General features: G+C 39.7%; 1 protein-coding gene across 1 annotated transcript in view; it reads left to right on the forward strand.

Moving 5' to 3' along the window:
• LOC119428182 (kinesin-like protein KIF21A) overlaps nt 1–25,450 on the forward strand; it is a 49,620-nt gene that overhangs the window by 9,472 nt on the left and 14,698 nt on the right. The window contains 17 exon segments of the mRNA XM_037695826.1: nt 9,844–10,066; nt 13,047–13,229; nt 13,478–13,627; nt 15,442–15,576; nt 15,661–15,822; nt 17,174–17,289; nt 17,391–17,586; nt 17,661–17,850; nt 18,630–18,693; nt 18,839–19,042; nt 21,047–21,094; nt 22,346–22,403; nt 22,596–22,707; nt 24,087–24,275; nt 24,354–24,553; nt 24,645–24,752; nt 24,834–24,902. Of these exon segments, the coding sequence (XP_037551754.1) occupies nt 9,844–10,066; nt 13,047–13,229; nt 13,478–13,627; nt 15,442–15,576; nt 15,661–15,822; nt 17,174–17,289; nt 17,391–17,586; nt 17,661–17,850; nt 18,630–18,693; nt 18,839–19,042; nt 21,047–21,094; nt 22,346–22,403; nt 22,596–22,707; nt 24,087–24,275; nt 24,354–24,553; nt 24,645–24,752; nt 24,834–24,902 (2,407 nt within the window).

Genomic DNA, 25,450 nt, shown 5'->3' on the forward strand with positions numbered 1-25,450 from the left:
TACTTGGTACAATCCTAAGTACACCCCTGTATGCATCAGTGGTACGTTTCAGGTATGTACCCGATATTGAACCTTGATACAACCATTTCACTTCAGTTCATTCACTCTTGTTTTTGCAAAAAATGCTAATTGTTTCAATAGTTTTCTTTTTAGGTTTTTAATATGTGGAACTTTATTCGTAGGAGCAGTTCTTTTTTTAATGCTTTTTTTTTTACTAAAGTGAACTTTAAACTTGATTTTTTTTAATCATATTTTCATGTATTTAAAATATGTTGCGCTCACATAAAATGTTTCAAAATAAAGGACTGTCCATCTTGAATGAGCCCTCGCCCTTCGACCTCTGTAGAGTCCGTTAGTGTCGCTGCCGCTCTGACCCAAGAGCTCCATCTGGGCTCTTATGGTTTGTGCACGCATGCATGACCCCGTGTGCACTCGGGTAAATTTTATGAAAACTATTCATGAAGCAACTGAAGCGTAGTGATACACAGAAAGCTATTTTTTAGAACAGGCTTTGATTTTTAACAACATTAGTGTTAATAATTTCTAATTGCCTACATTTTCTTACTTTACGATCAACTTTCTGTTGTTGCTGTTTTTATTTCTTTGTCGTTTCTGTTTCTTCTTCTTCTTCTCGCTGCCGTTAGATGTCAGTTAACTCAAAGGTACTGCACCGGCAGACCCAGCAAAGTAAAAATACACACGTACCTTCTGGCTAAAAGAAGCTCATCCTTTCTCTGTCCGTGTGTGTGTTATGTAATCAAGTTACGCCGCTCCACCTCCTTTAAACACACTCATCGCACTAGTGTCTGATCGTGCTGGAGTTTTGTTTTTTTTATGTTTAAACAGAAGAAAAATTCAAAGCATGTAGGCAAACTACCATTTCTGAAGAGATTAAACAGTTTGTGCATTTTTTGTGGTTCATACAAAACTTAAAAATTACACTTTTTTATAGTTACAACATAAATATAATGTGTTATCTTTGTCATATTTGACCCACATAATGGCACGGACATGGTGTTTTATACACAGCGACCTCCATATTTTGCTGGACATCTTTTAGCTTGACCCACACAGGAAAACAGTGTAAAGTTTTGCTGATAACAGGCCAAGTATTATTAGTTTTATTCTGCACATACAGCAACAAAGTCTGTAATAAACCAATGTTTTGTTTCTGCTGTTTTCATGTAAATGGGTCAGCTCAAGTGCTAACATTAGCTTAAGTTAGCTCAAGTAACATGGTAATGTTAGCTCTAGTAATCTAACGTAATAAGCTAACATTAGCAAAAAAGACATGCTAACAATAACTTGAGTTAGCTGAAGTGTTAAGGTAACAGTTGCACGAGTTAGCCTAAACGATAAGCCAACATTATATTAAGTTAGCTGAAGTTGTAAACAAGTCCCCAAGGCTCAAAGAGACGAACATAAAAGTTTGAATGAAAAAAGTCATAAACTTAACATTAGCTTGGGTTAGCTCAAGTTAGTTGAAGTAACATTAGCTTGGAAAACCTAAATTGGAAAGCAACTGTTAGCTGGGGTTAGCGTAAGTTATGAGCCATTGTTAACTTAGAAAAGGTGAAATAATAAACTCACGCAAGCTTGTTAGCTAAAGTGCTAAGCTACTGTTAGCTTGAGATAGTCAAAGTGATGAACTAATGTTACGTGAGTTAGTTGAAGTGATATTAGCAACTCAAACTAGCCAGAGTTAACCAGCTAACATTAGCTTAGGTTTGCCAAAGTGATAAGCTAACGTTAACTCAAGTTCGCTAAAGTGAGAACATATAAGATATGTTAGCTTGAGTTAGCTAATCGTGCTAAGCTATTTTTAGCTATTTTAATTGAACTGACATACAGGTTTTTCAGGATGTTTAACGTCTAACTGCGTTTACGTAAACACTTTCCTCATAACAGAAATCATGGGGCGCTATAATAGATAACATGCTAAAGTCAGTCCTGCTTTGGCAGATCATCAACACAGTCTTACCCCTCATAAATAATCTATTGTCCCATCCGTAGCTTTTTGTTATTGTATGTTTTGCGTTTGATTTCTGTATCTGTTCAGGAGTTTGGTTTCTGTGTAACCGTTGCCTCAGGATGTTCTCGGCATCTTTAGATCCCTGCGTCTGTTACTCATCACTCACTTTAGTCTTCCCATTGTTCACGCTCTCATGTTTTCTCGGCTCTTTGTCGGATCTCTCTCATGTTTGCTTGGTATCATCGTTTCCGCTGCCAGTTCAGCTTTGGTTAGTTCTAATTTATTTGCCTTGAAAGTGCTTTGAGCTTCGTTTCGCATCAATAAACTTCTCTACGCTGACCTTTTACCTCTGCCTGCGCCGGTCGTCTATTCACCTCGACACAAATCGAGCGCTGCAGAACAATTGTGTCACCTGCAGAGTCATAAACGGAAGCGTGAGTGTCGTTGAAACCGTCGTTCGTCCAACATAAAGGCCCCACAGAGACCACAACCTGATCCAGGCTGGACAGAACCACAGAAGTTGTGCAGAATGTTAACAATAATATAAAACACATATTTGGAAGCAAACTAGTTAAATAGATTGTTCTATTTGCATAACATGTTCAGGTTAGCATAAAGCTTTTGTCATTCTCTCATAGAAATACATGTTTAACATAATCCAGATGAGTGGGAATATAATTTTTGATTTATTGATCACATTTTCCAGGCTGATTCCAAATTCCCATTTATTCTTACACCTCTGACCTTCTGATTCCAATTTATAGCCGTTTCCAGTGCTGCTGCAAGAACGTTCCTGAACAACCTACAGAATATTTTGTTGTAAAATCTAGTTACAACTAAATTAAGATTATTTTTACATTTAAAAAAAAACATTGTAACCTCTGAAAAACGTCACCAGATTAGAGATTTTTCTGCCTGTATGGAAATCCACAAATGGCATAAATAAGAAGTATTTTTACAAAAAAAGCGCTGAGAAAGAAATACAATATTCCCTAAAAAAATACAGATTATAGCTTCTTCGCACGCCAAGCCTCAAAACAGAAAAGTGCACCAACTGAATCTGTCAGCAACTTAATTTGTTTTTAAATAACTTGCAGGAATTACGAATTACTTTTAAGAATATTTACTCTGTAAAAACTAAGCCACAATGGAAATGTCCTTTAGCTGCTTAAAGATGGTGGATTCCAAAACAGGAAGGAAAACTGGATTTTCTTAATGACCATTTACAAATGGTGCATTCACTGTCCGGAAAAAAAGGATTTAAAATGTGAGATTGACTGGTCATAACACCCCCTCTAAAATAAAACATTTGGATAGACCTTTAAATGGTAATCTGGTTCATAGATGAGCTCCAGAGGTGTTCATGGAGCCACCTTGGGTTCTGATGGTCAGGGACAGTAACGTTCTCTGAATATTTCAACGATGATGCCAAACATCAGATGACCTCGTTAGCTGCGAGATGCCCCACTCAAGTACAACAGTGCCGTTTTACAGAACCAGCATCATACAAGTGCTGGTCATAAAATTAGAATATCATGAAAAAGTTGATTTATTTCAGTAATTCCGTTCAAAAAGTGAAACTTGTATATTATATGCATTCCCATGAGCATGCATCAGGATATATTCATTCATTACACACAGGCTGATATATTTCAAATGTTTATTTATTTTAATGTTAATGATTATAACTGACAACTAATGAAAACCACAAATTCAGTATCTCAGAAAATTAGAATATTACTTAAGACCAATAAAAAAAAAGGATTTTTAGAAATGTTGGCCAACTGAAAAGTATGAACATGAAAAGTATGAGCATGTACAGCATCAATACTTAGTTGTTGCTCCTTTTGTCTGGATTACTGCATCAATGCAGCGTGGCATGGAGTCGATCAGTCTGTGGCACTGCTCAGGTGTTATGAGCCCAGGTTGCTCTGATCGTGGCCTTCAGCTCTTCTGAATTGTTGGGTCTGGTGTATCACATCTTCCTCTTCACAATACACCATAGATTTTCTATGGGGTCAAGGTCAGGCCAGTTTGCTGGCCAATTAAGAACAGGGATACCATGGTCCTTAAACCAGGTACTGGTAGCTTTGGCACTATGTGCAGGTGTCAAGTCCTGTTGGAAAATGAAACCTGCATCTCCATAAAGTTGGTCAGCAGCAGGAAGCACTGACTGTGGAAACTTGACACTGGACTCAAGCAACATGGATTTTGTGCCACTCTTCTCTTCCTCCAGACTCTGGTCCTTGATTTCCAAAGGAAATGTAAAATTTACTTTCATGAGAGAACATAACTTTGGACCACTCAGCAGTAGTCCCAGGCAAGACCCTTCTGATGCTGTCTCTTGTTCAAGAGTGGCTTGACACAAGGAATACGACAGCTGAAACCTTTGTCTTGCATACGTCTGTGCGTGGTGGTTTTTGAAGCACTGATTCCAGCTGCAGTCCACTCTTTGTGAATCTCCCCCACATTTTGGAATGGGTTTTGTTTCACCATCCTCTCCAGGGTGCGGTTATCCCTATTGCTTGTACACTTTTTCTGCCACATCTTTTCCTTCCCTTCACCTCTCTATTAATGTGCTTGGACACAGAGCTCTGTGAACAGCCATCCTCTTTAGCAATGACCTTTTGTGTCTTGCCTTCCTTGTGCAAGGAGTCAATGGTCGTCTTTTGGACAACTGTCAAGTCAGCAGTCTTCCCCATGATTGTGTAGCCTACAGAACTAGACTGAGACCATTTAAAGGCCTTTGCAGATGTTTTGAGTTAATTAGCTGGTGAGAGTGTGGCACCAGGTGTCTTCAATATTGAACCTTTTCACAATATTATAATTTTCTGAGATACTGAATTTGGGATTTTCATTAGTTTTCAATTGTAATCATCAACATTAAAAGAAATAAACATTTGAAATATATCAGCCTGTGTGTAATGAATGAATATAATATACAAGTTTCACTTTTTGAACAGAATTACTGAAATAAATCAACTTTTTCATGATATTCTAATTTTATGACCAGCACCTGTATTTTCCTGCTGCGTTACTCGTTGCTTTAAAGTGTCTCAACGTCTAAAAATATGCGTCATGTTGACGTCGGACGGTCTAATCTTAAACCGATTTATTCGTTTTCTACTTTTGCCTTTTTGGCTCAGGTGTGTGCCTCTCTGTTTCCGGAGACTCCGCTCGTGCCGTTGCCTTAAAAGACAGATTACGGAGAGTTGACGAGTCAGTTGAAGTTTAAAGTTGATGACGGTGCTCGCTGAGGTCTGGCTGCATCTCTGGGGAGTGATTTGATTGGCTGATCGTTAAGCGAGCACTTTAATAGGAAGGATGACCTCAGCAGCAGCTTGGCAGCAGAATGACTCATCTAAATTAAAAAAAAAAAATTTAATCAAATAGACAAAATGTAATCAGAAATTCTATATTTAGATTCATTGTTTCCAAGTTACTGAGTTTGTGTCTGCTGAGCTCTTACTTGCTTTTGTGGTCAATTTGTTTTATTCCATTAAACATGTAAAGGTAGGATGGAGGTGGATCTGTAGTTTGTGTTTTTCGCAGCCCTTCACTGTAATCGCAGTAAAGAAACGACAAGCAGGGTCCGAACAGGACTTGTCTCATGGGTGGAGGCTCACATAACCCCTTTGTGCGTAGCTAAATGTGCATTATTAGACGTGCTTGTGGATGCGAGCATCCATTGAATTCCTTTTCACTAAAAACGTCTCAAACTACTAAAACGTTATCAATAAAATCTGAAAAGTCAAGCCTGTAAGAGACAGGAAGCCAAAGAAGCAGCGTTTTGTAGCACCTGAGAGCGATGGAGAGACGACTGATCGGTGCCAACGGCTGTAAAGATGAAGCCATTTTTGTAGTTTTTAAAGTCAGTTGGCTGATGGGGCCGTTTCGAATCATCTTGACTCCAAAAGGTTGTAGATAAACGAGGTTTTAACCATTTAGGTCTAAAGTTTAATTGAATGAAATAATTTAATCCTCCACTTCTGACTTTTTTTGTGTGTGTATTTAGTTTCTTATCGTTTCCTCCACCAGATTAAAAGTGCTAAAACAAATAAATGCGCTGAAAGGATATGATTACGCAAAACGTTTGACTTTAGTGCTTCTGCTCGCATGAGTCTGAAGTGAAAAAAAGACTTCTTCGTGTTCACGGTAGCCTTGAAGTGCCAGAAAGTGCACGTTAAGCATAAATACGCTGAAGCTTCCTGCAGGAGCAGCCTGTGAGTCACATAGATGGTTTAACACTCTGCTGGGCTGAAGATAATAATGTTTAGGATTGAATCACAGCTGAGGAGATGATCTCAGCTGAAGCCAGTCAGTTCTACAGATAATCCATCGGCGGGTCATGATTCAGACGTGTCTTATCTCTCAGCTGTTTATGTTTTATTGAGGTACTGGCGGTGAAAATGTGCACGCCTGATAAGAAATCAGAAGCACACGTCATAAAAATCATCTCAGGCTCAGCAGACATAGAGTCAAGTTCATGTAGCTTAAACAGAAATCATATAAAATGTTAAAAAGTGAATATAAAGTTATCGTCTCGTTCATTTTTTTAGGCTTCTGAAGAAGTTCTAATCTGCTTCAATAATGGAGCTTGAAATTCCTAAAAGATTGTCTTAGCTGAGAACACCAAAATGGTCTTAAGCAGTAAAATGATTACCTAAAAGCTAAAGCAAAGTCTAAGCTAAAAAGCTAAGTAAAGGGCTACCTAAAAGGTATAAGTGCAAAAATGTTAGCCACAAGCTGAAAAAAGCAACAAAAAAAAGTAGAAGTATCAAAAGCCTAGCTAAATGTAAGAAAGGCTTATCTAAAGTAAATGTAGCAAAATGATAGCTGTTCAATAAAAGTAGCTAAATGATAGTTATAAGCCAAGATTAGCTCAAAGCTAAATGTAGAAATTATATCTAAAAGAAACAATACAGTAGTAAGAACCTAAAAGTAGCCAAAGCTTAGCTCAACACCAGCTAAATGCTGTGAATAACAAAATGCTAGCTAAAACCAGCGAAAAATTTTACCTAAAAGCTAAATGTAGTATAAAGCAAACTAATAGTAGCAAAAGGCTTACTTTAAGCTAAACATAGCAAAATGTTAGTTACAAGCAGCAAAGTTGGTTAAAAGTTAAATTTAGAAAATTTCTAGCTAAAAGTAGCAAAAGGTTAGCTATAAGCAGTTAAAGGTTAGCTTAAAGTTGAAAGTGCTAGAATGCCAGCTAAAACCAGCAAAATGTTTACCATGAAGCTAAATGTAATAAAAGGCTAGGTAAACATAGCAAAATAGTAAGCAGAATCTGAAAATGGGCAAAAAATATGCTAAAAGTATCAAAAGCCTAGCTAAATGCCAAATGTAGTAAACAACTTGCTAAAAGCTAAACATAGCAAAATGGTAACTGTTTGATAAATGTATTATAACATCAGCCAAAACCAACAAATTGTATGTTAAAAGTTAAAATAGCAAAAGGCTAGCTAAACTATCAAGACTAGCTAAATGCTAAATGTAGAAAAGTCTTACTAAAAAACTTATCGAACCGATCTTTTGGTCTTTTGGTTCCTTTAAAGTAAATGTTAGCAAATTTAAAATAAAACGAAAGTGACTGTGTCTGCTTTGAAGTGTAAGGTTGGTTCCAAGAACAGTAAGCCGTTGACTTGTTGCTCTCATGTGAGCAGCCATGAACGCCTCCGTTGTCACTCTGGATTAAATTTTTCTGTCCGGTTTTGGGACGGTGGCCAGCAGGGATTAATGTAGATCCAATCCTGTGACGCTCTAAAGCATCAGGCCAGCACGGACTGCTGCGCCGAACCAAACCCCTCCGCCAATAATCAGGTTAACGAGGTAAAATAAGCGTTTAGAGGCGACTTCATAATTTATTTAACTACATCACTGTGAAACATGTTTGTCAAATAAATAAAGCAACAACCAGTAATTTACTCTGAGACTCTGTTTTTACAGTAAACTCCTTTATTACAGGTTTCACTGGAACGTTGAATTGTTTTTCTTTTTCATGTATTTAAAAATTAAATTGAACTTTTTGTGAACGCTAGGTCAGCATTCACACCAATTCCCTTTTTTGTAGTTTCCTCTGTACATTTTTATTTTTGTTTTTGTGCAGTTTAACTCTGCATACTTTTTTGTGCAATCAGGATTTGTTAGTGATGACTGCTGTTTTTGTGTAACTGTTACACTTAAAAATATTTAGCTTTGACAGAAACGTATCAGCTCTTCAGTTCCTCGTAGTTCTTTTGCCTTTTTTCTAATTTTAGCATTAAGCTACAATTTTACCATTTTTAACATCTAGTTACTGTCTACTTTTAGCTACCGTTTGGCTTCTTTTAGCTAAAAGCTACCCAGTGTTTCCCCTACCATTATACAAGCAGCGTGCCCCACCCTGTCAACAAAATTGAGCGCCCTGCCTACCGAACCGAAACACCTCCCCACACCCCCGTCCACAACTGTCAGCACTGACGTAGCGCTAAACTAGCAGCACGCTAAAGTAGCAAGAGGCTAGCTGAAAGTAGCAAAACACTACCTCAAAGCTAAAGTAGCAAAACCGAAGTTAAAAGGAACAAAAGCTAGTTAAAACTTAAAAGAAGCAGAAGGATAGCTGGGAGCTAAAAGTAGCTAAAGACTAGGTAAAGGTAACAAAATATGAGCTAAAAGTAGCCAAAAACTACCCCAATGCTAAAGTAGCAAAATTTAAGCTGAAAGGAAGCTGAAAGGTCTAGTTAAAACTTAATAGAAGCAAAAGGCTAGCTGGGAGCTAAATTAGCAAAAGAGTAGGCAATACAGCTAGCGCTAGCCCACTCGAAAACTGTCAGTGCAAACAGCGCACAACACAGACGTGTTTCTGTCACCATTGTTCCCCACTCCGACAAAAATCACAGGAGGGACGAGCGCCCTGCCAAAGCCAGTAATGTAGGGGAAACACTGGAACTTACCGCTTCATGCTTTTAGCTTCTGCTGCTTTTAACCTGCAGCTTCCATTTTGCTACTTTGAGCTTTTAGCCACAATTCATTTGCTATTAGCAAATATTTTGCTACATTAAGCTTTTAGCTATCATTCTGCTAAGTTTAGCTTTTAGCTACAGTTTAGCTTTTTTGCTTTTATCTGTTGTTTTGCTTCTTTTAGCATTTAGCCACCGACCTGCTTTTACCTACAGTTTTGCAAACGTTAGCGACTGGTTGCATGTTCTGCAGCGACGGGAGCTTGGTTCAATATTTTTCTTGCTACTTTTAGCTACATTTTTGCTAATGTTAGTCCCTGTTTTGCTCATTTTATATGGTGCTTTGAGTTGTTGTTCTGCTTCCTTTAGCTTGTGTTTTGCTCATTTTAGCCTCTGTGTTATTGTTTTTAGCTGCTGTTTTAAAATTTGAGCCTCTTAAGCAAATTTCTGCAGTCATTCAGTGCTTCCACGTGCACTTTCTCCAGTTCCCGTCTAACGGTAGTGAAAATCTTTAATCTCCGGGCGAGCTGTGCGTCTCGTTCTGCAGCCGGAAGTGAAAATAAGAGCGTGCGTTATTGGAGTGAAAGCAAACGGAGCGGTTCCTTAATGAAATCCAGGGCGGGGCTGTTTGCTCAGAGCTTGTCTCTTCGCCTCCATCCTGAACAGTGACAGCCCTGTGTCCGGGGGAAAGTGTGTGTGTGTGTGTGTCGGCACCACACTCAGACACACACTCGTCACACAGAGGCAGCTCTCATCTCTTCACCTGAGTAAAATCTGCTGCCCTCCTTTAAAACAGCATCAATTTAACTGCATCAAACTCGTGCCCAGAAGTCGAAGATTCTCTGTGCTGACGTTATAAAGCTACTTTTTTTTTTCTAGAACATGTTCCCAAGAGAGTTAAAATGTCTCCATCTTTGTGTTTTTTACCAGGATTCGTCCCCAGCTGGCCAAAGAGAAAATCGAGGGCTGTCACATCTGCACGTACGTGATGCCCGGAGAGCCACAGGTGGTCCTGGGTAAGGACAAGGCCTTCACCTTCGACTTCGTCTTCGACATGGACACTCAGCAGGACAACATCTACACCCACTGCACCGAGAAGCTAATCGAGGGCTGCTTCGAGGGCTACAACGCCACCGTCTTCGCATACGGACAGGTCGGTCTGCAGGCCGTTTTGTACGCACGCGTGCATTCAGTGGCGTTTTGATTTTTTGATTTTTTTTTTTTAATTTGGTAGAAAATGTCATTATTGCTAATATTTATTATTTGTATTATTATCATTAATGTTTATTATTATTATTATTTCCAAAAAGACCACCAGCACACTGACCTAAAGTGGTGTCTCCAGGTGATGATGCCATTTTTAAATGTAGGGGGGAAATTCAGGCTAAGATTTACAAAAGCATCGCGTCATTTGCAGGTTTTCAGCATCCTGCTAATTCTTTGCAAAGGGAGAAGTGCGCCTCAAACTGTGCTACACCACCTCTTGGCACTGAGTGGCGGGCACAGTTCTGCTAATCCACTTATAGTGGAACTAATTTTTTGGTTAGCGGATTAGATTTTTCACTAACTTTGAAAATCGTTAGCGGAATTAGCTTCCGCTAAATTAGGTATCGCCAACAAAATTCACAAGCTTGTTCGAGAGTCCTTTAGGCACGCTATTGGCTGACTACGTGTACACGTGACAAGATGATTGTGTGACGCAGACTGAGCGACAGTCTTAGCTGTTAGCGGTTTATCGTTAGCTTCCACTATTTTTTTTTTTTTAACCTGTTTTTCGGTTTAGCGTTCGTGAAGTCGATTTTTTAATTAGCGGAGTATGGGTTAGTGACGCTAACTTTTTGGTTAGCTGTGCCCACCACAGGGCACCGACAAAGTTCTCCCACATTTTGATTAGATGTTTTTAAAGCTTTTAGATGAGAACTCAGCCTTATTAATGAAAATAATGTTGCGCCTATAAGCACCTGGTTCTCAGAGACCAGTGTTGTTCGCAACGATCAGTTAGCCGGTGGCAGCTCATGAGCAAAAACATTACAGTTTGCGTTACATTTTCTGCAAAAAAGATAAAATATACGTTGCCTAATATTTGTTTTTTTCAGTGCACCAAGGACCTGTATTTAATTTATTAAGCAAAAATAAAATAATTCAGTAATGTTCAAGATAAAATGTGCAATGCATGTTTGCTCCTTTAGCGTCATTAGCTCATCTTTAGCTCCATTTGTTTTGTGAATACGACGTAGCAGACTGGAGGCGCAAATGATGCACAAAAATCAAACGTTATGTACCGTAAATCCAGCCCGAGTTATCGATTTATGACAAATTTCAACTTTTTTATATGGGACTCTTTTGGGTCAAGAGACTTTTTGTAGCTTGTCTGCCTTGTTCACGTATTCTCCAACTTTTCTACGTTTTAGTTTATTTGTCGTTGATTACAACCATTTTTATACGCCCATCGAAAGGCGGGCGTATTATAGTCTCCGTCCGTTTGTAAACTTCCCTTGTCCTGCTCACAACTTCTGATTTGCTCTGCTCGTGATAATTTAACAAAACATTTTACACAAAAGCATCATCACTAGACAGAGTGTTGCATATATTTTTCATGAGCCCAGCTTCATGGTCAAGGTCACAAATCAAGGTCAAAGTTAAAACAAGGTGTTTGCTTTTTTTTTGTACCTTAACTTTTAAACTGTTCTGAAAAATTTAATGAGACTTGATTGAAACATCTGTTTCATCACGGTACGTGTCGCATAATCTTTTCATCACTCCAGCTCCAAGGTCACGGTCACAGATCAAGGTCAATGATTCAAAGAATGATTGCCATTTGCCATTGCTCTAGATTGCTGTTTTGCTGGATAATAGTTAGGCCTGTCACAATAAACAATAATCAATTAATCGCATGATAAATTAAAATTATCAACCTCATTTTCATTTATCAGCTTTATCGTTTCTTCGTGTCTCTCTCTTTCTACTGAAGACACTCGATGACAAAAGGCTCAACTCCGATGCTCTCCACTAACCCCTCCCTTTCTCTTTAAAATATGTTTTAACCATCCAAAATCGCGTTTTTGGATCGCTAAAAGCAGCTAAGCTGGGAAGCTAAGCTACGAGCTAAGCTAACATTCCGACCTCGGTAAAAAAACCTCCGTCTTTTCAAAGCTCCAAAAATTCACGTTTGAAACCAGTGCCTTTGTGTAAAAAGTAAGCTTTGTGTGAGAATTGCTATGCTAAAGATCTCAAACCACACCGAGCGTCCGCCATTTTGAGAACCAAAAAACAGGAACAAGACACAGCCCACGTCACGTCAAGGGGCTTCCCTCCCGTTTTTTTTAAAAGCGACACGCTGCTCGCTCCCTCACTATCCATCCTTCAGTTCAAACCGTCTTATACTGCCGTCCAGTGGTCAAAAAAGGTACGACACACAAATTGACCAACATTTCTTCTTAAATTTGACAATAATGACTAATTATTGTCAAATTTCAAACAATATTATCGTTTATCGCAATAATTTCTGAGACAATCGCCCAGCAAACTTTATCGTGACAGGCCTAATAAAGTGTGTCAGCAGACGAATGTGCTGTAAGCAGTGTAGTAAAAAGTTAAACATAAATGTTGTGTATGCAGAAAAAGCAAAACGAAGTTGAACAAAAACCTGTAGGGAAAACTTTTTTTTTTTTTAAATACTAGCTTTTATTTGCAAATGAACTTTTCGAAGAAACTGCACATAGAAGGAATGCATCGTCGGTCTTTGAAAAGAGATGGAAACACTCTTCCTTACTCCCCTTCGTTCAGCTCTCCCCTCGTCTTCTTTCTGCTCATTATTCTCTCCGCAGCGACTCTTGTCCCTCCTGTCAAAGAGCCTTTCACGGGCTGCGAGGAGACTCGCACATCCACACAAAGAAAGCGCAGACAATCACGCAGGTGTGGCCTTTTTAAATCAAGCGCACACATCCTTTAAAGTTTTTCTGAGGGGGGTTTGGCAGGGAACCAAAATGGGATTCCTCTTTTTCATCATTCCATGATGATCACCCACCCCCCCAAACTAGAGCAGCCCAAACTCTCTTCCAGTCCCGAGTCTGAAAAATGTTTGACCAGATGAAACGTTTTCTACACAAAATGCATGATCTTTGATCATCCAGACAGGTTCGGGGAAGACGTATACTATGGGAACCGGCTTCGACGTCAACATCGGCGGGGACGAGCTGGGCATCATTCCCCGTGCCGTCAACCACCTGTTCAGAGGCATCGAGGGGCGCAGGCGGGCTGCCACCGAGCAGGGCAGCCCCGTTCCCGAGTTCAAGATTAACGCTCAGTTCCTGGAGGTACAGAAACGCACACCGACCGATCACAAGTGGGGGAGTTAATCCAAGAAATTACCACCACATTAAAACAATTTGCACCGCACAGTCTGAGCTCCAAACTCAAAGTTCCTTAATCGAGGTCAAAGGTCAGAGGAGGGTCGTCGGCTCCTGGCTTTGTTTTAACTGACAACAGTGATGAGTTGATGGAAAGAAATCATTCTGTTTTGGTCATACCTTCTGTTTATTTATTTTTTATTCCAACTTTCCAGCTGTACAACGAAGAGGTGCTGGACCTGTTCGACACAACTCGAGACCTCGAGGTCAGGAGGCAAAAGTCAAACATCAAAATCCACGAAGACGCCAATGGGGGCATCTACACGGTGGGCGTCACCACCCGCACCGTCACCTCAGCAGCCGAGGTCAGCCTTCACCCTCCGACCTGAGACTCAAAGAGTCCGAATTAAATCACCGGGAAACTGATGTCACTGTTTAGGTCCTTTCTTTTGAAGTCCCCTGACCTCGTGTTTTATTCCTCTTTAATTGGGTACTTACCTGCTGCTGCTGTTGTTGTTGTTGTTGTTGTTGTTGTTGTTGTTGTTGTTGTTGTTTGTGGTGGTGGTGGTAGCTCTCTGACTGATTTTTGAGAAAATAGTAAATTCTGACTGGGTGTTGGAAACAACTGGTAGTCAGAACTGAATTAAGACCTAATTGGATTAAAATAACTCCACCCTCATTCATCTAGCATCAACAACTAGCTTTAGCACTTCTGGTGCCGCCTGGAGTACTTAAAACAGGAATATCTGGTAGAAATACATAATACAGCCCAGTACACACCAGGTGGTACGTGCCTAGTATTTACGAGGACTGAGCTGTTTATAATGTAACTTGTTAAATTATACTTGCAGGTTAAGTACTTATGCAGTACAGACCGTAAGTACTAGACACCTACCCTATACTACCTTGTACATATCCAGTACATACTTGGTACTTAATTGGTAAGTATAATATATATATTAGGTTTACCCTGTAAGTATCAGGTACGTACCTACATATCATGTATATTTTTTGGGGTAAGTACCAAGTATGTACAAGGTTTATAACTTGTAAGTACCAGTTATGTACCAAGTATGTACCATGCAGGTACCAGGTATTTATTTGGTAAGTACTAGGTACATACCAGGTTTGTACCTTGTAAGTACGAGGTAAAGACCAGGTTTGTAACCCATAGGTAGCAGTTAGTACCATTAATGTACTCTGCAAGTACAAGTTACATGCAAGGTATGTACTGTGTGAGTACTAGGTATAAAACCAGGTTTGTACTCTATAACTATGAGGTACATACCCTGTGAGAACAGGGTATATAGTTGTTAAGTACCAAGTTTGTACCTTGAAAATACCATTTATGTACCAAGTATGTACCATGCAGGTACCAGTTATTTATTTGTTAAGTACTAGGTACATACAAGGTTTACAAACTATAGGTGCCATTTAGTACCAGGTATTTACCCTATAAGTATAGTTATGTAGCATGTTTATACCATGTAAGTACCATGTATTTATTTAGTAAGTACCAGGTACTAAAATAGATTTATACCAGGTACAGACCAGGTTTGTAACGTACAAGTACCAGTTAGTAGCAGATGCGTATTCTCTAAGTACTTGTTAATTACCAAATTAATACCTCATCTTTACTCAGTACAAACTTGGGGCACTTACCAGATAAAAAACAGGTTTGTACCCTGTAAATATGGTAAGTACCAAGTACAAAACTAGGTCTGTACTCTGTAAGTACCGGGTACTACACTGTTAAATTCAAAGAGACATCTGCAACAGGGAGGATATTGACTGTTTATAATCTTTCTACAGAGCCTCACTCTAAAAGAGCTGAACTGTCCTTTAAAAGCACTTTTCTTCAGCTGTTTTGCACAGAGGAGGGCGATTCATGATTTGGGCTCGGGGATTCACCACTGATGAGAAATAATTCCTGTCACAGATTGAGGGATGAAGAATGGATTCAATGAAAGTGTCCATGTTAAAGATAAACTCAAATATATTACAGTAAAGCAGCCATCTTTCATTTGTTGTTTGATTTTTGTAAATGTCAGCCAAATCCTTTAAAGCCGTTTGACGTTCCAAACTGACTTTGCTACAACTCGTTTGCCTGGAACACATTTGAAAGAATGCACACGTTGTCAGTAATCCGTCCCCGTCCCCCCCATGTCTCCTCTGACAGATGATGCAGTGTCTGAAGCTCGGCGCTCTGTCTCGCACCACAGCCAGCACCCAGATGAACGTCCAGAGCTCGCGCTCCCACGCCATCTTCACCATCCACCTCTGCCAAGTGCGGGTCTGCTCCCCCGATAACAGCGTAGGTCCTCAAACACTGAACGCCCCGCCGGGAGCTCCGCAATTTCCACGTTTGAAATGGAGCTTCTGTTGTTTTCTTATCCAGGATCACGTAAATGAACACCCTGCGAGCAATTCGGAGATTAACGAGTTTGAGACGCTGACGGCCAAGTTTCACTTTGTGGACCTGGCTGGTTCTGAGAGGCTGAAAAGAACCGGAGCTACAGGAGACCGAGCTAAAGAGGGCATCTCTATAAACTGTGGACTGGTGAGGAGGCAGCAAACAAACCGAACTGTAACAGCGAAGCTCGTTTTCATGAATCTCTCCGGGCAGAGACTTCGGTAGATCAAGAGCTCCTCCTGCCGCCCAGATCGAGAATTACACTTAATAATGTGAACGTTTATGATTCTCGTCAGTTTTCAAGCTATTTCAACAAATCATAAATCAAAACGTTCGGCTCTTTCAGGACAATCCTGCTACGACTTTTAGTATTGGTGCAACTATCTTTTTGAAATATTTACCCTTTTCTGCCGTTTTTTTTTCTCAAAGAAAAATGAATTGAGCTCATTTTACATCCTACAACCTTTTTCTGCTCCTTTCACATTTTGTTCTGCTTCGGCTTCTTTCAGCTTCCCTTATGCAAATTTTGGCTACTTTCAGCTGTTTTTTCAGCTGTTCTGTGATCCTCTTAGATTCTTTCTAACTACAACATTTTTGTGCTTCTTCTAATTTATTTCTGCTAATTTCAACTTATTATGCTCCTTTTAACTTTTATGCAAGTTTCAGCTTTTTCTGCTATTTCAGCTACTATTTAGCTGTTTATATGATAATTTTGTATATATTTTTTTGGGGGGGGTGTAATTTTACATTTTTTTTGCACTCCTTTCAACTTTCTTCAACCAAAGTTGGCAAGAATGTGCTCTTTCCACTTCCTTCTGGTAATTTAAGCTTATTTCTGCCTTTTTTTTTAGCTACTTTTGAACCATTTTGGGGGGGAGCAAATTTTTTGCTTTTTTGTGCTCATTTCTGCTTCTTTTATCCTAATTGGGCAAACATGTTCTTTCTGCTTTATTCTGCTAATTTAAGCATGTTCTAACTTTTCAGCTGCTTTTGAACTTTTTTTTAGCTAATTTCAGATAATTTCGAGTTTTCAGGTTAATTTCTGCTATTTTCAGTTATGATCGTTTCAGCTTTTTTCTGCTACATTCAGCCTTTTCTGCTATTTCAGCTACTATTTAGTTTTTGGTAATTTTAGCTTTTTCAGCTAATTCCACATTTTTTAACTAATTTCAGCGCTTTCCACTTCCTTCTGGTGGTTTATGCTTCTTTTTGGCTTTTCAGCTACTTTTCAGCTATTTTGTTGCTAATTCCAGCTGTTTGTAGCATATAAATTTTGTGCTCACTTCTTATTTAAACCAAATTCATCAAATATGTGTTCTTTCTGCTTTCTTCTGCTAATTCATCATTGTTCTTCCAGTTCAGCATGTTTTTTTTTTAGCTAATTTCAGCAAGTTCTTCAGCAATAAGCATTCACACTGCATTTTTGCAGGAAATGCGATTTCTCTAGTTCGTTTTATATGTTTATTCTAAACTCTGACATTTTGATGTCGTGCCTCAGCTCGCCTTGGGAAATGTCATCAGCGCTCTGGGAGACAGAAGTAAGCGCTCGACCCACGTGCCTTACAGAGACTCCAAACTCACCCGGCTCCTGCAGGACTCGCTGGGCGGCAACAGGTTTTTTTGGGGGGCGGGGCGTTTAGCTGCGAAAGCACAAAAATATTCAGGTGCAAATAAACTGTCGGAGAGTTTGATTTGTCCGTTTTCTAACTTGCAAGTCAAACCATGATGATCGCTTGCATCAGCCCATCGGACCGGGACTTCATGGAGACCCTGAACACCCTGAAGTACGCCAACCGGGCCCGAAACATCAAAAACAAAGTGGTGGTGAACCAGGACAGAGCCAGCCAGCAGATCAGCGCCCTGAGGACCGAGATAGCCCGGCTGCAGATGGAGCTGATGGAGTACCGGACGGTGAGGTGGAGCCGCTCTCAGATGGTCAACGGGAGATGATTTTACGGCGCTCAACTGTCCTGTGTGATGCTCAGGGGAAGCGTGTGGTGGGCGAGGACGGCATTGAAGGCATCAACGACTTGGTCCACGAGAACTCCATGTTGCAGACGGAGAACAACAACCTGAGGGTGAGAGTGAAGGCCATGCAGGAGACCATCGACGCCCAGAAGAGCAGACTGACGCAGGTCCTCAGCGAGCAGGCCAGCCAGGCTCTGGCCAGAGCAGGTACCATATTTTTCGCCCTATAAGTCGTGTTTTTTTTTTTGCATAATTTGTATTTTCTGCGAATTATACGCTCAAGTGACTTATTTATGATTTTTTCCCCATATTTATAAACCAATTTTTTACTGAGATACGACCGTTTTCATTCATTCTGACTGAAAATATTAAACACTACCATTTTCAGACGCTAGATGGCACCAGAGTAGTATAGCATGCAATGTTGTCATGTAATAGATAAGGTGGCTATTAACAACTATAGACTGCCACCTTCATCCAGCTCGCTTGCATCGCCCCGGCGAAATGCAGCTAATTTGACCATTGAAGTGCATTTATTAAGTATAAGTTCAACCTTTACTATAATTTCGAGCAAACAAATAATTGTTTTACGTGTTAATCTGTTAAATTCTTGGTAAAGACCTCCCGTGCACGCTCCAGCGGCCGCCATTCGGCAGCCAATCGCTTTTTGGTACAACACTATCCCACATTGCCAGGTTGTCAGAGGTGACCCATAATAGATGTGACTTATGTCCGTGAACTTTCTCTTGTCCCGTCCATAGCTTCTGATCCGCTCTAGATAATTTAATAAAACTTTGTACATCATCACTAGACAGAGTGTCATCCTGTACACTCTTTGTCACCCCCCCTCAAAGTTCAAAGTCTTTGCTTATCCGGGTCGTTGCTGTAGCTTGATGGGCGTGTAATGAGCCGTATGCAGAACTTGTGTTCGTTCTGGGTTGGGTTGAACTTCCTTTGAGAACTGAGAGTCGTTCCTCTTCTTGTAGGTGAGGGCAACGAAGAGATTGGCAACATGATTCAGAACTACATCAAGGAAATCGAAGAGCTCAGGTGAGCCAAGAACGGTGGGCAATAATGTTGGAGTCGCCGAGTTACATTTTTGTGTGGTAGTAGCTGAGAGTCACCCACAACCCACTCTGAGCGAGACCAAGCAGCGTGTTCTTGGAACTAAATGTCTCGTCTGTGCTCGTCTCAGAGCGAAGCTTCTGGAGAGCGAGGCCGTGAGCGAGAACCTGAGGAAGAGTCTGTCCTGGGCTGCCACTCGCTCCTCGCTGTACGGAAGCCCCGCCTCCTTCTCCTCGGCCATCTTCGCTCCAGAGAAGGAGGCCAGCAACGTCATCGAGATGGCCAAGAAAGACCTGGAGAAACTCAAGAAGAAGGAGAAGAAGAAGAAAAAGAGGTGGGGAGGGTTCTTCTTTTTGCTGACTCAGCATTCACACGATTGTTGTCCTGTTTTTTATTTTATGTACGTTCATTGCAACCTAACCACTGCTGCATACTTTGTGCTATTTTAGCTGTTCATATATCAAAACGTTCGGCTCATTCAGGAGATGGAGGCTCACACTTCTGGTTTTTTAACATTTGTTCTTTTATAAATATTTAACTTTATTTACAGTTTAGGATCTTTTCAGATGGTTGCAAAATATTCTCATTAAAGTCTGCTTCAGAAGGCTTCTTCTACTTTCTGTCTTCTTCTGCTACTTTTAGTTTTAAGCTACTCTTATGCTGCTTATAGCCTTTAGCTGAACTTTTGATTATTTTCACTTTTACTTGTGTCTTTGCTTTTAGCTTTTGGGTTTGGACTAACCTTTTGCAGCTTGTAACTAACATTTTTGCTACTTTTAGCATAGGTTTTGCCTTGCCTTTAGCTACTTTGAACATTTAATTGCTCTTTTAACCTTTTTTGCTAGTTTGGCTACTTTTAGCTTTTACATAGTCTTTTGTTTTATAAGTTTTTAGCTGTGTTTTTGCTATATTTTAGCATTTAGCTACACTACTCTATTTTTAGCTCTACTGTAGCTTTTTCCGCTTTTGCATTTAAGCTAACCTTTTGCTACTTCTAGTTTTGACATAGCCTCTTTCTTTAGCTTTTAGCTGTGCTTTTGCGATCTTTTAGCATTTAGCTACACTAATCTATTTTTAACTAGCTTTTTCCACTTTTAAGTTTAAGCTAACCTTTTGCTACTTTTAGCATAGATTTTTCCTTGCCTTTAGCTAGTTTGAGCTTTTCCTCTTTTAACCTTTTAGCTAGTTTGGCTACTTTTAGGTTTTACATAGTCTTGTTTTTTAATTTTTTTGCTGTGTTTTTGCTATATTTTAGCGTTTAGCTACAGTATTCTATTTTTAGCTAGCTATTTCCACTTTTGTGTTTAAGCTAACCTTTTGCTACTTTTGGCTTTTACATAGCCTTTTGGTTTTTTTTTAAGCTTTTATCTGTGCTTTTACTATCTTTTAGCATTTAGCTACACTAATCTATTTTTAGCTAGCTATTTTTCTACTTTTAGGTTTAAGCTAACCTTTTGCTACATTTAGCATGGATTTTGCTTTGCCTTTATCTAGTTTGAGCTTTTCCTTTTCCTTTTTTAACCTTTTAGCTAGTTTGGCTACTTTTAGGTTTTACAGTCTTTTGTGTTTTTAATTTTTCGCTGTGGTTTTGCTATATTTTAGCATTTAGCTATAATACCCTATTTTTAACTAGCTTTTTCCACTTTTGCATTTAAGCTAAACTTTTGCTACTTTTAACTTTTACATAGCCTTTTTTTTTAGCTATTAGATGTGCTTTTGCTATCTTTTAGCATTTAGCTACACTAATCTATATTTAGCTAGCTTTTTCCACTTTTAGGTTTAAGCTAAAGTTTTGCTGCTTTTAGCTTTTACATAGCCTTTTGTTTTTTTTAGCTTTTAGCTGTGTTGCTATCTTTTACTGTTTAGCTACACTACTCTATTTTTAGCTACTTTTTCCACTCTTAGGTTTAAGCTAACCTTTTGCAGCTATTATCTTCTATCCATCATTTTGCTACATTTGACTTTTTGTCAGCTTTTTCGTACATTTAGGTTTGAGCTAGCATCTTTCTGCTTTGTGCTAGCATTCTGCTGTTCTTAGCTTTTATCTAGCATTATGCTAAATTTGTTTTTAACAGGTTCTGCTTCTTTTAACATGAACATCTCAGTTTTAGCTTCTTCAGCCGTCACTGTCACAGGAAATGTTCCTTTTGTTTGTTGACATCTTCAGACTCTTGTCTCCATGACGACCAGCTTTAGATCTGATCGTCATGACGATTCAACGGGAAATCAAATCAATATTTTCCACACATGTGACTCTATAAGAGCCTGACTCCATCTCTCTGTCCCTCTGTCCCGTCTTGTAACTGTTACCTGCCCGCTCCCTCGTCTGTTTCTGAAGGCTGAGGCGATTCGAGGAGAATCGGGACCGTGAGGTTGAGCTCGCCAGGTTTGCTCCACTCAGACTAGTTTAACTACCAGCTGGGATCTGATTGAGGATGATTCTCATCGTCGCTGACCCAAATCTTCCCTAAGTTACCCAGAACTAACTAACCTGTTCTGCACCTGCAGGTGGTTTTCACTCCTGAAGGGAGGCAGATTCCCTAACCAGCTCCTCTAATCCAACAGTTTGTCCTTTTTCCTGAACGATGTTGACCAGATCTATTTGTTGACGTCAGGCTTAGATTAAAGGAATAGTTTCAAGTGGCTTTCTGTGGTCTTACCTGTTGTAGATAGTTACCGACGCTTCTGTGCGGACAGGTCATCTACTCATCAGAACCCCAGTCCGTATTCTGACTGACAAGCCAACTGCTACTTTGAGCAGAACCAAAACAAAAGAGGAAGTCCAAACAACTCGAGTCCAGTTGAGATGAAGCGATGTAAACGAGCCGTTAGCTCATCTCTCTGGTCGGATTTGAACTTTTTTTTTTTTTCAAGCTTAGGCAGCATGGGAGCTTGATCTAACGAGTGTAAAACGCCACCCAATTGGAATGTGGACCCAAGTACCCAGAATGCAATGCAGCATGATGTCATGCAGCAACTACTCTGACAAGATGGAGAGCTAACAGCTAGTCCAAGCAGAACCAAGACCGAGAAGTGTCTAAAACAGCCCCATTCTGAGCACTTTCGCAGCCTAGCTGCTTAATAAACATGGCTGCACCAGAAGTGCTACAGCTAGCTGCTGCTGCAGATAACCATAGAAATAAGCGTGTATTTATTTTGAGACATTTGTTGCTTTTTGACAGCAGGTTTTGGCTAAATAGATAAAACTGATTAGCCGTCAGCTCGTCTGTTTAGTCAGATTTAACTTTCCAAACTGAGGCCGCTTGGATGGTTATCTGCAACAGGTAAGATACTGTTTATAACTTTTCTGCAGAAGCGCATTTTAGGAGATCATAACTGTTATTTAAAGGCTGAAATTTTGTCTTAGTTCCAAGTAAAATGAGTTGATTTAGTGCTTGATGAGTGTGTTTGCAGCGTGGCAGCCTTTCTTTCAGGAGTGTGGCTCTAACGATCCATCCTAACCATCTCCCCCCCCCGTGGTTCTGGTGTCATTCATTAATCAACTCTGACCTCACATCTGCTCCTGAACTGATGAGGCATCCAATCATTTGCATGTCCATTTTATTTTGAAATCGTGGTTTTAAATTCAGATCTGGATCCTCTGTGTCAGGCAGCTAAAGCCGTTTTCCTCTTTCAGCGTCAAAGACGAGGTCCCGGACAACGACCAAGAAAGAGGCAACGAGGAGGCGGAGGGGGTAGGTGGAAATATCACTTCTAAACTGTCGTGCTCGAAACGTATTAGAGCTGCAGCGGCCATCTTGAATAGAGCTGACAGTTGTGCATCAATAATGTTTTGTTAAAATCTCATCTAGTGGTTCATGAGATGTTTTTCCAACAAAACAATTGCTTATTTATTTATTTATTTACGTTTGCTTTTAATCCCACAGGAGGGCAGCGGTCACGAAGACGGCGAGGATGTCGACGGAGAAGACGAGGACTTCGACCTGGAAGGAGACGAAACGTCCGATGAGTCTGACTCTGAAGAACTGGAAGAGAAAGGTAGAACCAGAGAAACCGTAATGGAAGATGATTGACAGCTGAATTTATTTAATAAAAATCTCAAATTGAGTGTTTGGAAAAGCCAAAAATAATAAAAAGCTAGCTAATTGATAAAAGCTTAATGTAGCATAAATTTTTCTATAAGTCAAATTAGAGAAAGACTAGTTAAAGAATAGCTAAAGATATCAAAATGCTAGCTAAAAGCTAAAAAATATATATATTGGAATGGAAGCTAGAACCAACAAAGATCAAATTAGCAAAGGATTGAATGAAAGCTAAAAGTAGCAAAATGCTAACTAAAATCAGCAAAAGGTTTGCTAAAAACTAAAATCTCTAAACGATAGCTAAAAAAAAAAAAAGCAAAAATGCTTCTAGCTAAAAGATAAAAATATTCTAATGCAAGCTAATAGACAAAAGCAATAAAAAGCTAGCTAAGTAGCAAACGTTTGGTTAACGCTTAAAATGGCAAAAAAAAAAAAAAACTAGCTCAACGTCACAAAAGTTTTGGTAAAATCGAAAATAACCAAAGGCTAGCGAAAAGCAAAGAGTATTGCAAGTCTGGCTGATCGGTAAAAGTGGCAACAAACTAGCTAAAAGCCAAAAATGGTGCACCACTTGAGAAAAGCTAAAAGTAGCACAAGGTTTGCTGAAAACAAAAGTAGCAAAAGGCTAACTGAAAGGTAAAAATAAACAAAAAGCTAGCACAACTTAGCAAAATATTTGTTAAGAGCTTAAAGTATCAAAAGGCTATCTAGAAGCTAAGAGTATCACAAGTCTGGTTAAGTAATAAAAGTAGCAAAACGCTAGCTAAAAGTTAAAAAAGCACAACACTTGATGAAACCTTAAGGAGCAGAAGTCTATAGTTAAAAAGAATAGCTAAAAGTATCAAAAGGTTATCTTAACAGCTGAAAATATTAGAACGCAAGCTAGAAGCTAAAAGTAACACAAGGATGACTTAAAGCTCAAAATTGCTAAGCTAAAAGTATCAAAATGCTAGCTAAAAGTAGCAAGAGGTTTGTTAAAAGCTAATGTGTCAAAGGCTAGAAGCTTAGAGGCTCGCAAATGTAGCTAAATGATAAAATTAGCAAAAAGCTAGCTAAAAGCTAAATGTGGCATAATATGATCAAAATAGAGCCTGAACCCTGAAACAGATTTAACAGAGTTAAAGAGATTTCTGTGCATTTCTAAGAAAAAATATTTGTAACTGAAGGTAAATATTTAGAAAAGTATAAAAGTTACAAAAACTAACAGTCATCTGTCTCCTGAAAGACAAAAAATGTACAAATATACAAAAGTAGTCGTTACTTTTCTGTCGTCTTCCTTCGGACAGTTTGTGTTTAAGCCTGAGGTCAGAATCATCCGACTGTGTTTGCGTGCAGAAAACGTCCAGGCCGATCTGGCCAACATCACCTGTGAGATCGCCATCAAGCAGAAGCTCATCGATGAGCTGGAGAACAGCCAGCGGCGCCTCCACACCCTCAAACAGCAGTACGAGCAGAAGCTCATGATGCTGCAGAACAAGATCCGGGACACCCAGCTGGAGAGGGACAAAGTGCTGCACAACATGGGTAAAAACAAAAAGTCATCTCTGGTAGTATCCGTCTTCAGGCTTTAAATGAATTTACACTCCTTCCTTTGAACTCCAGGCTCAGTGGAGTCGGGTACAGAGGAAAAGGCTAAAAAGATAAAAGTGGAGTACGAGAAGAAGCTGAGCTTCATGAACAAGGAGCTGCAGAAGCTCCAGGCGGCTCAGAAGGAGCACGCTCGCCTCCTGAAGAACCAGTCCCAGTACGAGAAGCAGCTCAAGAAGCTCCAGCAGGACGTGGCGGAGATGAAGAAGACCAAAGTAGCGTCATCTTTAAACACAAACTCATTCTCTGTCGAAGCTGCTGCTCGGCTCGTTTTATTAAATCTGTTGTTCTGCACCCGTCCACCAGGTGGCGCTGATGCGACAGATGAAGGAGCAGCAGGAGAGGAGCAGGGTCTCGGAGACCAGGAGGAACAGAGAAATCGCCTCGTTGAAGAAGGAGCAGCGCAGAGCCGAGGCATGACGGACCTCAAACACCCAAAGACGATTATTTCGGATATTAAAGAACAAATATTAAGATCCTTCGTTTTCTTATCAGCACCAACTGAAACAGCTGGAGGCCCAGAAGAGACAACAGGAGCTGATCCTCCGCAGGAAGAACGAGGAGGTAATGTCCTTTAACAAGACCAGTGGGGGCACACTGCAGACACAGGACACCAGCCAAAAGTAGCAAAAGGCTAGCTAAAAGTACAATTGTAGCTAAAAGAAGCAAAAGCTTAATTAAAACTAAAAGTATTCAATTAAATTTCGATTCAGTTTATTTGTATAGCACCAAGTCACAACAGAAGTCGTGACAGGGCACTGACCAGAAACAATAAAGTAGCAAAATGTAAATGTAGTAGCAAAATGCTAGCTTCAATTAACAAAAGCTAATTGATTACTAAAAGATTACTAAAAGCTGAAAGTAAAAAAACACTAGCTAAAAGTTACCAGTAGCAGAAATGTAGATAAACATAGCAAAAGACTAGCTAAAAGTTAAACATTGCATATCAAGGCTAAAGTAGCAAAATTCTAGCTAAAACTAAAAGTAATGAAAACATTTGCTAAATCTTAAATGTAGCGGAATGATAGCTAAAAGTAAATGAATGATAGCTAAAAGTAAATGAATGATAGCTAAAAGTAAATGAATGATAGTTAAAAGTAAATGAATGATAG

This window comes from Nematolebias whitei, chromosome 22, assembly GCF_014905685.2.
Source record: "Nematolebias whitei isolate Nwh7 chromosome 22, NemWhi1, whole genome shotgun sequence".
NCBI classification, from domain to species: Eukaryota; Metazoa; Chordata; class Actinopteri; order Cyprinodontiformes; family Rivulidae; genus Nematolebias; species Nematolebias whitei.